Below are 14,041 nucleotides of genomic sequence, written 5' to 3'. Positions count from 1 at the left end.
CAACATTCCCAGCACCATCCCCTCTGAGGGCCTCTGATTTGCTGTTACTTCTGTCTGGAATGTGCTTCCCCCAAATATGTGAAGGGCATTCCTGCTCTGCTCAAGGCCCAGCTTATTAGTGAGGCCCCTTCCCACCTTATTAAAACAGCATCCTCAGCTACTTTCTGCACTCTTCACCCTGATTTATTTTTCTTCAGAGCACTCAGCACTTGCTATACACTTCTGTTTATCCTTCACTCTCCCTCCATTAGAACGTAACCTGCACGAGGCAGCTGTTCGTCTGCTCTGCTTGCTGCCCCGTCCCTAACATGAAGAACAGACTAGCACACGGTAGCAACAGAGTTATTATTTTAATGAAACTGGATCCTGTTAACGAAACATTAGCTACTGTTAATGTAATGACAATGATGGTGTTATCAGAATAAACCCCGGCTATGGAATTTAATAAATCTCAGTGCATTCTCAAAGGGAAACCTTATTCCAGAGATCTACCTTAAAATCAGGGGGAGGGAGAAGGGGAAAACACCAAGAGTAGAGTGAAACATTTTCCAGCCTGCCACTGACCCCTTATTGCTGGTTCCCTGCCATGCTGCTAAGGTAAAGAGAAGACAAGAATGTTTCAGAGCTCCTGCTGAGACCACAGTCCTTCAATACATAACCAGGTCAGAGACTCTGTGGTCAAACTGCCTGAGACCACAATTTTGGCCGTCAAACAAGACAACAGTTCTAAATGAAGTAACTACGTGTTATAAAATGAAATTAAGAATCATACTCAGTACAATAATTGAATCTGATACAAGCAACTGGCCAACTTAAACAAAAGATTATGTGCCTGAAGTTAGCTGATAAAAACAAGTCTGGAGCTCATACTGCACTGTCATCGCTATTAAAGTAAGACTGAAAGTTCCTAAGGTAAGCCTACTAGCTTATTTAATTCAAAAGGTTGCCAAAATACTATACCCTTGTAATGAAAACTAGAAGAATACAATGATGATAGTATGTCAATCATATATAACTTTTTATACCAAGAGATTATGGAGGTGGGCTTCCCCAAAGCTCCAACTCATTAAGTTGGGAAGAGGACTTGGCTGGTGGTCCAGGGCTTAGGAGCCCGCCTTGCAAAGCAGGGAACTCTATTCGATCCCTGGTCCAGGAAGACCCCACATGCCCCAGGGCAACTAAGCCAGCAACTGCAGCTCCCAAAGGCCGTCCACCCTGGCGCCCCGGCTCTGCAACAGAAGAAGCCACTGCAATGAGAAGTTGCCCATGCACCACAACTAGAGAAATCCTGCACACAGCAACAAAGACCAAGCACAGCCAAAAATAAACCAACAAATATTTAAAGAAAAAAACAGGAAGGAGAAGGAAAAGGAAAAAATAATGGTATATATGGTTCTGAGGCTCCAAAATTTTTTTGGACAACTGATATTTTTAATTAAAACCTTACATTTTAGCTTTAAATAAAGCTGTATATTTAAGGTGTACAATATGGTTTTATAAGCACATGAAACAATTAAGCCAGTCAACCTAATTAACATATTATCTCTTCACATAATTACCTGAATTCTATTCTGAATAAATTTCCCCCAAACACTCTCGTCAACTTGTCACTTGTGAGATAGCTGTGTTGTTTCCACTGTCTCCACATTCATTAAAGGCAGGCAGGTGGAGGCAAGAGAACAGGTACAACAGGGGATGTTTTCTCAGATTTCCCAAAACCAGGGAGTGACAGCAAATGCCTCACTTCAGCATCGTTTTCTCAGAGAAATTCCCTTGACCTCTAGACTACGTTCCTTTGTTATTCACACTCACAAAACAGTATTTCTTTCTTCAGTGACCTTATCTATCTGTGTGTAACTGTTTTCATTAGGACCAGTACTGCCCGATGTCTGTCTCAGGGAGCGCCCTACAGACTCTAGTTTACAGAGTACAGACCCTGTCCATTCTTGCTCACAGTAACGTACTCAGAGCCTAGAACACATGACTGGTGATCATTGAAAGCTTGTGGAAGAAATCCATCTGCCCGCCCACTCGCTCAAGCTACAGAGTAGTAAGGTCACTGCGCCTCTGAAGCCAAGGGGCCAAGGAGGTATATACAGAGGTTACTCCCCTAAGCTTGTTTGCCAGCTTTGCTTCATCAAGTATCTAGCTCCCCAACAACTAGTCTCTAAAGCCATGCTTCTCCCAGAGTAAACAAGCAAATTAAGAGCTCTGTGTGGACACTGACGTGGCACCCATTTCTTCATTTAGGAATGAAGGCCTTATCCCTCGAGCTGCTGGGAGTGTGGCCACAGACAGCCCGCAGTTCTTAGCTCTCTTTGCAAGTGCTTCCACTGAAGAGTTGACCACGATCACGTACTCCTCCTGGGCCAAACCACCCTGTGCCCAATCCTGCCTGAGTCCTTTTCCTTCCACAGGGGATGAGCCCAACAGCACTCTATAACAAACCCCTGCATGCTCATCACCTCAGAACCAGCCTCCCTGGGAATCCAATATATATCAGGCAGCTTTTACTTACACATTGTCTTGAAGGTCAATGTACTGAGCTGACAAGACCCAACACCATAAAACAAATCCCGCCCCCCCCCCTCCAGCCAACTTCTGCTCTCCAGGGAGAAGACTCATTAAAGAGACCCAAGGGATGGGGCAGGGGTCGGGGGAAAGGATACTTCCTATTCCTGGCATAAGCTTTGTAGCCAAACAGACCTAAATTTGAATCACTGTTCCATGCTTGGGCAGGATAATTAACCTCCCTAAGCCTCAATTTTACCATCTGAAAAATATAGATAATTAGTACCTACTTCACAGGTTTGCTTTGTAAAATACTTGGTACGTTATAAGTTTCTTTTTCTCCTACAAGGCTTTGGGGTATCAACCATTCCAGTTTCATCTCTCCCTGGTAGGTAGCTTTCTCTCTGGCTGCCAATGTCCGACTGCTTATTTGTCTGTGAAAAAAGAAAAGCTAAGCGTGATGGCTTTTGAAGTGTTGAATGAAAGTGAAAGTCACTCAGTCGTGTCCGACTCTTTGTGACCCCATGGACTATACAGTCCATGGAACTCTCCAGGCCAGAATACGGGAGTGGGTAGGCTTTCCCTTCTCCAGTAGATCTTCCCAACCCAGGGATCGAACCCAGGTCTCCCGCATTGCAGGAGGATTCTTTACCAGCTGAGCCACAAAGGAAGCCCAAGAATACTGGAGTGGGTAGCCTATCCCCTCTGCAGCGGATCTTCTTGATCCAGGAATCAAACCAGGGTCTCCTACATTGCAGGCAGATTCTTTACCAACTGAGCTATTGAATAGAGGACCCAACATTGACAGAGGATGATGTCCATCCCTTCGGTCCTGATTCTCTCCTCCAACAAACATCAATCAAAATGCTCACAGGAGGAAGGCTGATGGGACCTGAAACACATCTTTACGCTGGCCCAAAAGCTGTTGGGTGAACCTACCGCAATGCTTGTCAATACCTCCACTTGTCCATTTCCTCCAAGAAAGATAGTTTTCTTATCATTCAAGCTCTGATAGGATATTCATTACTTACAAAAACCCCACCACTCCTAAAAACGCTGCACGTTTCATCTTCTCCTCTTCCCCATCAGGTACCCTACCCTCCAGCCAATCAGAACTAGAGAAGATGACTTTCCAGAAGTCTAAATGTTGGAAGCCAAACAACAGAACTATGCTAAAATGTTCTTGAATATCACTTTTAGATCATCATGTGGTACAGTGTGCAACAGTAGTACTGTGACCGGCTGGCAGCCTGACAGTGGCAAAGACTGAGCACCAGGAACCGGGTAATGCCCACTACGAGGGGTGAGCTCTCCGACCAGGGAAAAATTGTAGGTTATGTTTTTTTTAGCAGGCAACATCTATTGTAAAGTTAAATCCAGTCATGTCTATTATCTATCAAAACTTATTTAGATCATCGTTCTCTTGTAGATTTAAGGTATTCAGAACTCCAGAAATGATCTTTGTCTTGCTGCATCTCACTGTTCGCTGACCCCAGGGTGGGCAAGGCACGAGCGGGGAAGCTGGACGAAGATGCAAGGCACTGCAGGGACCGCAGACAGTCTTTATTTGCAGCAGCAACACGGACATGCTTTATTTTCTAATGGCTGACACAGCAGCAGCAACGACTACCCGACTCAACTAGACTCACGTAGACTACAGGAGCGTTTCAGGTGGTGCTTATATAGACCACACCACGACACATGTGCGCAGCGCCACAGATGATCCCTGCCGTAGGGTGTGAGTGGAGCCTGACCACCGCCACCTGGCCAATTGCTCCCTCCCTACAGCATTTCACTGGTCAGAACAGATACAGGTAGTGGACATTCTGGTACACAATCTTCCACTCTATTTGCCTTTTCCTGAACACACTCACCAGCCCTGCTCAGAACTTTTTATTTTTTCCCTAACTAATCAACTCCATAGGCTCTTCTTAAATGTCAGCTTCCCCATGAAGTCTTCCCTGATCCTACCGGATAACTTTTTACTGCTTAAAACTGAGAGATCTTATATGTATAACTCTTACTGTATTTATCCTTTTCCTTACTTGTCTAGTGATGAAATTAATAATGAACAAATTAATTATGAACAAACATGGCCCATAAACTTGCGATACTCTAGGAACTCACATATTTTGCAACAAATGATCCTCAAAGCTCAAGGCATGATTTATAATAAGAAATACGAACATAGAGCAAAAAGATTTAAAATTGTATGTGGTTCTATTCAAATTCTAATTTGAATTAAAAAATTCTAATTTGAACTATCATTAGTAAGACTTCTCTTTAAAGTGATAAAATGTATTCAAATGGCCATATAAGAGAGAACACTAAGATTTCTTAACTTTGTAGATTTGTAACTTTCTTAGATTTGTAACTTTCTCTTACATCCTCATTTAGTCAGTCACTGCATCCTGAGAACTTTTGCTGAAAAAGTTTCCCTAACTCCTGAAACTTCACTATCAAATGTCTAGGATCCTGTGATAATTTTCTAATTTTGACTCTGGTTATCTTCAAGCTTTCCCCCCCCCCCAAAAAGAATCATTTGTACCCCTGCCTTACTCAAAATCCTCCAAGAGTCTCCTCATTTCCTGTAGACTAGAGTTAAAACACTCCCATTTCACAATGTGACAATATCAATATATGGTCCCAATCTGCTACTCTAGGCATGATGTTCTCTTTGTTTTCCGGCCCACACCACATTACTGTGCATGTTCACTCTTGCATTTCAGAACCACTCTCCATGGTATGCTACGGAGATACTTTGGGGCCCCCATCCAAACCTCTGTAAGGCAAACAACATCTATTGAGCATCTACTGTGCTCTAAGCACAAACACATCGCCTCAAGCTCTAGCCATCTTTTCAAGCTCTTTCCATCTGCAAAGGAGATTTCCTCCCTAATAATATCTCTCCACTTGGCATGCAGGAGGAGAGAGATACTTGGTTACTCCACCATTTTAAATCACACTGATGTCACTGTGATAAGTCAAATCAGCACCAGAGATTAAGGCTAAGGATGAAGAATAAGAGTTCATTCATTCATTCATTCATGCATACCTCACATTATCTGAGCTATTTACCTTATGCCAAACACAGTTCTGGGTGTGACAGGCAAGAAGCCTACTCTTGTGAAATATGACTGTGCGTGTGCTTTGAAGAATGTTAATACAGGTTCAACATGCTAGTGAATAATCATACAGGCAGGAGAAGGGGACAGAGGCTGAGATGGCTGGAAGGCATCACCAACTAGATGGGCATGAATCTGAGTAAGCTCTGGGAGTCGGTGATGGACAGGGAAGGCTGGCGTGCTGCAGTCCATGGGGTCGCAGAGTCAGACACAACTGAGCGACTGAACTGAACTTAATCATAAGGGAGCTACATCAGAGAGGAAGACTGGAAGGGCCTCTCAGATTTAACTGATAAGAACTCAGACATGTGATAAAAGCTTTCTAAAAATCTAACAAAGTCTCTACGTTTTACTTGAGTTTTCAAGACTGTCATAATCACATTTTGAATATACACGTCTTATGAAAACTTCCTAAGAAACAACAGTCCCCAATATGAAAAAGTAAGGCATAATAGTGTACTCACTAAATGAAGAAGTGAAAGTTGCTCAGTCGTGTCCAACTCTTTGCGACCCCTTGGACTATACGGTCCATGGAATTCTCTAGGCCAGAATACTGGAGTAGGTAGCCTTTCCCTTCTCCAGGGGATCTTCCCAACCCAGGGACCGAACCTAGGTCTCCCACATTGCAAGTGGATTCCTTACCAGCTGAGCCACAAGGGAAGCCCAGTAAGTACTTACTAAGGGTTAATCAAAACGCTGCCTTTACAAAAAAAAAAAAAAAAAATGACTGACAGTCAGTTTCACCCGAGACCCAGTCAGCTCTAAAAGAACACTCCCGTCCATGGTCCCTCCTTCCCTGAGTTGAGAGCTCTCTCAGCTCTCCTGGGAACTCCATAAGCGTCATCAACCTAAAAGAACACTTTAGGAGTGAAACTGAAGTCGCTTAGTCCTGTCCAACTCTTTGCAACCCCATGGACTGTAACCTATCAGGCTCCTCCGAATGGGATTTTCCAGGCAAGGATACTGGAGTGGGTTGCCATTCCCTTCTCCAGGAGATCTTCCCGACCCAGGGATCGAACCCAGGTCTCCTGCATTGCAGGCTGATGCTTTACCATCTGAGCCACCAGCGTATGCAGAGACCAGTCTACTTTCTGGCTCAGAAAACTACCCAGAAAGCAAACGCTCAACTTTCTTATAGAGATTGATGACTGAAATCAGTTTCACCAAAAGGAGATGAAGAAATTCTTCAGTCTGGTGTAAAATGCTCAAACTGGGGGGCCATCAAGACAGGAACCCAGAAAATCCAGGTCATGGGACAAGGAGATCCATTCCAGGCACGTTCAGACTCTTAGTTGGCTGAAACACACTGGGTGTCCCTGAACCAGTGTCCTCGTCTGCAAACAAGCCTAACAACCAACCCTGCCTCTCAAGGTAAGTGAAGCTCTAACGAGAGAGCCGTAATGAGCTTTAAAAGGCGCACGAACTGGGACTGTCTCAAGTCGTGTGTGTGTGTGTGCGTGTGTTAGTTGCTCAGTTGTGTCCGACTCTTTGCAACCCTATAGACTACAGCCCACCAGGCCCCTCTGTCCATGGGATTCTCCAGGCAAGAACACCGGAATGGGTTGCCATTTCCTTCTCCAAAAAGAACTACAGAAAGAAAGTGAAGTCGCTCAGTCGTGTCCGATCCTTTGCGACCCCATGGACTGTAGCCCACCAGGGTCCTCCATCCATGGAATTTCCCAGGCAAGAATACTGGAGTGGGTTGCCAGTTCCTTCTCCCCTCAAGTCACTTAAAACTACTTTAAAAGGAGCGCAAGCGGGAGCCACGCGAACCTTACCTTGACCAACCACACTCCGGTGTTCTGCTTGGCGCCAGTCAAGTCGAGTTCTCCGCGCTCGGCCATGGGTCTCTCGCCGGCGGAGACCTGCGGACCTAGAGCAGCGGCCCCGGGAGCTGGGACTGCGAGACGAGGGACCGAAGCACACGGCGAACACTGGCAAGAGGTTGACTGTGAAGAGCCCGCGGGTCCAACTTCCGGGATGCCGGGAGCCCTGGGAAAGACGAACACACGCCGCCGGGAGGGGGGAACTGCGCCTGCGCGCTGGGGCCGTCAGTACGGCGCGCTACTGAGGACAAACTTCATCGGCGCGCAACTTCTTGAGTGGGCGTGGCTACTTCCAGGGGCTGTGTCTGAGTAATTAAAACAGAGGTTGGGATGGGCGCCAACATCAGCAGTACACATAAAGACCAGGTCTGGGTAACAGAAGAAAGTGTCAAAACAGAAAAACGAGGTTTAAAGAGACAAAGGCTGTCAGTGTATGTCCAAACCTGGCCAAGGAGAGAAAGACAGCATTTGGAGGACGAGGTAGGAGAAATAAATAAAATGAATTAGCAGAGTGGTCTTTATTGAAAGGTTACCCCGAGCACCTTCAATTAAACGAGTAGGGCGCACCCCTTTAAGACTCCAAAACCCAGAGCCCTTTGTTTTTGTTTGTTTGCTATTGTTTTCAGTTTATTTTTGATTGGAGTATAAGCGCTTTACAACGTTGTGTTAGTTTCTGCTCTAAGACAACGTGAATCAGCTGTAAGTATACATATGTCCCCTCCCTCTTGAGCCCCCCTCCGACCCCGCCTCTATCCCACCCCTCTAGGTTGTCAGAGAACCCCGACCTGAGCTCCCGTGCTCTAGAGCAACTCCCCACGAGCTGTTAATAGCTGTCTCACACATGGTGATGTATATGTGTCAACACTACCCTCTCAGTCTGTCCCACCCTCTCCTTTCCCCGCTGTGTCCACAAGTTTGGAGCTGTTTCACGAGGTCAATGACGATAGACATGTAACAGAAAAATCTGATTGTTCAGCTCCCCTGCTTAAAGAGTCTCCCCTCTCTCTTCTTGCCTCCAGAGTAAAATTCAATCCTCTCCACACAGGCCCTCACAGTTTGACCTCATCAAACTCTGGTGCGCTCAATGCAGCACACATCTAACCCCACCTAACCCGTCAGACCTCCGGGAACATATCAGAATGTTCCTCAATTATTTCAGAGCCGCTGCACACTGGATTCCCTTTACTCAGATGCCCTATTCTTCCCCTACTGCCTTCTGATTGGCAGACTCCTACTTAGGTTTCAAGGTTAATGGAAATGTCTCTTCCTATGAGACCTATCAACTCCCCCAGAGGAAGATCGCGTTTTCTTCCCATCACAGTGTGCGATACTTAGCACGATGAGCTACAATATACTTGTTTACATGTTATAGCCATGCTTTCCGGGAAACAAACTCACTCAGAAGGACAATGCAAATAGTGGAGTACAGTTTATTACACCGGCGGGTCCGAGGCAGAGTCTCCTCTTAGCCAAGGACCCCGACCAGCATTTGTGAAAATCTTTTATACCCCATGTGTACGTGTCCAAACCCACCACCCCAATTCCCTTGAGACTTACATAAACAAAGGTAGGGTAAATACAACTACAATAACCCCATCATTTATGTGTTATGTGTTCAAATAGTCAATAATCAATAAGCCCGCAGTTACATTCCAAACAGTTAATAATCAATAAGCTTGTGGTCACATTCCAACCAGTTAATAATCGATAAGCCTGTGATTACATCCTGATAGATACAGAAAATGTTTATGACCTGTCCGGAGACAGGGGTGATTACGGTATGTTTCTTCTTAGGCAATGAATAACCTGGATGTGATCTTCAAGATTCCCCTGTCCGGAGGGGGTCTTATCCTTCCATTGTTGTTCCCACAGGCACTAAACAGAGAGTTCAGAGTCCACTGGAGAGGCAGCCGAGCATGATCAGCACAGATAGGCCTGAGATGGAGTCCTGGCCCTATGAATTCCTTCTTCATACATATTGCCTTTGCTTTCTAGACTATGAGCTCTCCCTAGGCAGAAATGGTGGGTTTTCTTGTGGTTTAATCAAAGCATCTGGCACAAAGCTGACACCACGTCAGATTTCAATAGGCTTTGGCTGAATGAACATTTGCATGAAAAGAAACAAACAATTAGATATTGTAAGAATGGCAAGTGACATATTGAATCCTGCGTCAGAACCATACACAGAATTGAAGAAATTCCATGTCTATTCAGCCTAGGGCTTGGAAAAGCTGTCAGGGCTCTGAGATCAGCTGGGAAAACCCAACAGGAAAAATAGGAGATCAGGCACGTGTTAAAGAGGAAGATCACAGTCTTATGTCACAGCTCAGGAAATGGCCTTAAAATATAAAAAGGACAGGTGGATAAAGAGAGCTGCTTTAGGCTTTGATCAAACAGAAGGAATAAATTGGACTTCGCTGGTGGTGCAGCGGATATGAAATGAATCTGCCTGCCCTTGCAAGGGGACATGGGTTTGTTCCCTGTTCTGGGAAGATGCCGCATGCCGCGGGACAGCTAAGCTTGTATGCCGTAAGTGTGGAGCCTGTGCTGTAGAGCCCGGGAGCCACAGCTGCTGAGCCTGCAAGCTGCAGTTACTGCAGCCCCTGTGCCTGGAGCCTGTGCTCTGTAGCAAGAGAAGCCGCTGCGGTGAGAAGCCCGGGAACCTCAACTAACTGCGGTGAGAAACCCAGGAACCTCAACTAAGAGCAGCCCTGGCTTACTGCACCTAGAGAAAGCCCACACGCAGCGATGATGACCCAGCCCAACCAAAAATAAATAAATACATAAATAATTAATTTTTAAAAAGAGTTTGACTCCTTTAAAAAAAAAAGAAATAAATTGAAATACAAGACCATAAGAGAAGAGAATTAACATAGCCTAGATCACCCTAGTAATGAACTTCAGAGTAAAGGATTAGGACATTGGCCTTGATCTATGGCTTATGGGAAGTCTTAAAATGTGTGTGCTTACAGGGATTGGGAAGAACAATCATCCTCAGACATTGTTGAACAGACTTCTCCAATTTGTCCTTTTCAAATTTCCTTCCAGCTTTAAGAGAATGCTTATGGGCCACGAGAGGAAAAGAGGATGTGGGCTCCGTGAAACGGACTCCTGTAGGCATGTTCCGGCGAGGCAGAAAAGGAAAGACGGACCTCAACAGAAGTAGGTACCTTTATACAGGCAAGGAGGGCGACAGTCGGCCTAATGACCAGGCTGAGCGCCGAGAGGGATCAGGGAGGCTTCATACTTATAGGGGGTTTGTGGAAGCGATAAGGGAAATGTCAATCAGGCGGGATATTTTGAGTATTCTTTTGTTGAGATGACACTTGTAGTTGGGCAGGGGGTGATAAGTCTTCTGGGCGGGTGTAGGGGGTGGTAGGTTTCCGGACAGGGGGTGATAAGTCTCAGATAGATGCAGCTGGCCTGGAGCATCAGGATGGAACTAAAGTTATGCTTTGTTTTCTCCGAAGTTAGATGATTCAGCAAGGGGCCTTTGAGACTGTTGTTCTCTTTTCTAGGCCCAAAAGACTCCTTCATTTTAGACCCTGAAATCATAAGAAAAAGGGGAAAAGGGCGCCGTATCTCTCTGGCTACTTCTTGCTGGATAGGGGCGACGGTTTTGGGTCTGGAATGGAGGGTCGTCCTAGGGCCCACAGTCTCCTTTTTCTGAGCTTGAGGTGAGGCTCTCAAGAAGAAGAATGGTCTTGACCTGATCTCGAGAGATGGCCCGAATCTGTTCTTGGAGAAACCTTTGAAAGAGATTAAAGAGACAGGGTCCAAATAAGAGGAATAGAATGATAAGTACCAATGGTCCCAGGAAAGGGAGCAACCAAGGGAGTATCTGTTGGAACAGGTTTTGGGGAATGTAAAGGTTTGTAACTCTTTCCTGCGGCGCTCAATTCTGTCTCTAAGTTCTTTGACTCTGCCCTGGACTATGCCTGTTTCATTAACAAAATAGCAGCAGTTCTCTCCTAGGAAAAGGCAGGTCCCTCTCTTTTTCTGCGGTGAGAAGGTCCTGAGGGGAGACAGTTACTAGGCCTATAGCAAGGATTAAGATTAGGAGTGCAGTTATGGTTAGAGAGACAGGGAGAGGCCAGTCAGGGTGAGGGGCAGAAGGCCCCAAGTTGGTGGTTGTTTGAATCTGAGGAGGAACAGTGCTCATTAGGATGTAGAATGATGTAGAGAATGAGAGTAAAGAAATCAATTTCGTCTGGAGTCGGGCTGTAGAAGGTTCCCTGGAGCCACAGTTGAGACACCAGTGTAGTCAGGTCTTTGAAGGAGGTTCCTGTTGGGGCGCTGATCCAGAGGTCTTGTAGTAGTTGGGTCAGGAACAGTTGTAGGTTGAAGAGAGTCCAGGTCATTCAGTGTCCTCTCTGATGGTTGACAGGGGTTGTCGCCGGGTGAATTTTAAGGAGGTGGGTCCTGTGAGGGAGACCTGATAGGTGTCATTTAAGGAGGGCAGCGCAGGATTGGAGGTGACCGTTTTAGACAAGAGAGGTGTACCCAGGAGGTGACCTTTTCGAGTTTAGCTGCAGTTGGGGTAAGGAGGATGACATTGAATGGTCCCTGCCACTTTGGGGTTAGGTCACCCTGGGGATTATCAGACAGATAGACCATGTCCCCAATTTGTAAAGGGGGCAGGGAGGCTTGGGGGTCAGGGGCAGGCAGATTGTGGTTGACGTCTCTCCAGAGGGCATTGTGGAGTTGCGCCAGCAGAGGGGAGTGTAGGAAGCTTGGTATGGGAGGAGGTTTAGGGGGGGTCCAGGAGGGAGCATGGGCCTTCCACACATCACCTCAAAGGGGCTCAGCCCCAGGGGCTTTCTGGGCAAAGCCCGTATTCTGAGGAGAACAATTGGTAAAAGTTTAGTCCAATCCAGATGTACCTCGAGGGTTAATTTGGTAAGGGTTTTTTTGATTATTCTATTCATCCTTTCTACCTTTCCTGAGGACTGGGGACGGTATGGAATGTGAAATTTCCAGGGTATCTGTAAGAATTGGACAAGTTGTTGGGTGACCTTGGATGTAAATTCTGGGCCATTATCAGACTGTAGGGATGAAGGCAGCCCAAACCTGGGGATAATTTCTGTGAGGAGGATTTGGGCCACTGTGTGGGCTCTTTTGTTTGTAGTGGGAAATGCTTCTACCCATCCCGAAAATGTGTCTACAAGGACTAGTAGGTATCTGACTCTCCGGACCCGGGGCATATGAGTAAAGTCTATCTGCCAATCTTGTGCTGGTAGGCTGCCTCGCATTTGATGGGTTGGAAAGGATGTCTGTTTAAGGTTGGAATTGGGGTTAGTACGTTGACATGTTTGACAGGAGCGGGTAAGGTTATCTAAATATTGTTGGTCAGCATTGGATATGGGGAAGTGGTTACGGAGGAACTGCTGGAGTGTCTTGGATGAGGGATGAAAAAGTGAGTGTAGATAAGAGAGGATTTCTCTGGTGGTGGGAGGGTCGGGTGGAGTCAAAGATAAGATGACAGGGGACTGGAGGGAAGGATGGGACAGTGCTATCTCCTTTGCCTTCTGGTCTGCAGCATTGTTGTAGGCTGATATGAGACTTCCCTTTTGATGTCCCCTACAGTGGAGGACAGCAGCTTTGTTTGGTAAGAGTGCTGCCTCTAGAAGTTTGTGAATCAGGTCTGAATTAATAATAGGGGATCCCTTTTGGGTTAGGAAACCTCTTTCTCTCTATATTAGGATGTTTGAGTGAAGTATGTTATAGGCATATTTGGAGTCTGTGTGGATGTTAACCCTTAGATTTTTAGCCAGAGTTAAAGCTCTGGTGAGAGCTATCAGTTCTGCCTGTTGGGAGGTGGTGTGAGGTGGCAGCGGTGAAGCTTCAATTGTCTGGGTTTTATGATTGTGACGAAGGTCCCCCTGGATGATGGCATATCCTGCTGCAAACGGTGGGGATTTTTGAGAGCTGCCAACAACGAACCAGTGTGGGGTGTCTGGGTCTAGGATGGGCTGATCTGTTACATGTTGGAAGGGGTTTGGGGTAAGATCTACTGTTAGGCTGCAGCTATGTAAGAGGGAGTCTGTTGTAGAGGACATGGGTAATAAGCTGGCGGGGTTAAGGGGAGAGCAGGGGGAGAATGAGAGCTGAGGGTCGAGGAGAAAGGCATGTAGGACCTGTACCCTGGAAGGGGGAAGGGAGAGGAAAGCCCCATGTGACAGCAAGTCTCGGAAGGTGTGTGGAGAACAGACTGTTAAAGGGGCATGTCTAGAGAGTTTATTTGCTTTGGGTACGACGGCTGCGATAGCAGCAATGGCCTGTATGCAGGGAGGCCACCCCTTGGTCACCATGTCCAGCTGTTTTGATAGATAGGCTATGGGAGCCCAGGTGTCTCCAGCCCGCTGACATAGAAGCCCCAGGGCCTGTCCTTGGTTGGAATGTGTAAAGAGAAAGAATGGTCTGGTGTGATCTGGCAGGTGGAGAGTTGGCACTCGGAGGAGGCTCCGGGTGAGTTGGTGAAGAGGATTGACCAGCGAGGAACGATTAAAGCGGGGCTCATCTAGTTATCCTTTAGTTGCCTCATAGAGCGGCTTTGCAATGAGGGAGAAGTTGGGGATC

The 14,041-nt window shown here is 46.4% G+C and overlaps 1 protein-coding gene across 3 annotated transcripts in view; it reads right to left on the bottom strand.

Moving 5' to 3' along the window:
- GTF2F2 (general transcription factor IIF subunit 2) overlaps nucleotides 1–7,658 on the bottom strand; it is a 108,144-nt gene extending 100,486 nt beyond the window's left edge. For all 3 annotated transcript variants that reach the window (XR_006271180.1, XM_043477859.1, XM_043477860.1), the window contains exon 1: nucleotides 7,415–7,658. Coding sequence is in view for 2 of the 3 variants with exons in the window: in XM_043477859.1 (XP_043333794.1) it covers nucleotides 7,415–7,480 (66 nt within the window). In the remaining variant the exon portion in view is untranslated. The remainder of the gene's footprint in view (nucleotides 1–7,414) is intronic.
- Nucleotides 7,659–14,041: the final 6,383 nt, after the last annotated feature.

The sequence above is a fragment of the Cervus canadensis genome, chromosome 9, assembly GCF_019320065.1.
Source record: "Cervus canadensis isolate Bull #8, Minnesota chromosome 9, ASM1932006v1, whole genome shotgun sequence".
Classification (NCBI taxonomy): domain Eukaryota; kingdom Metazoa; phylum Chordata; class Mammalia; order Artiodactyla; family Cervidae; genus Cervus; species Cervus canadensis.
This window is presented reverse-complemented; position numbering and strand designations above follow the sequence as displayed.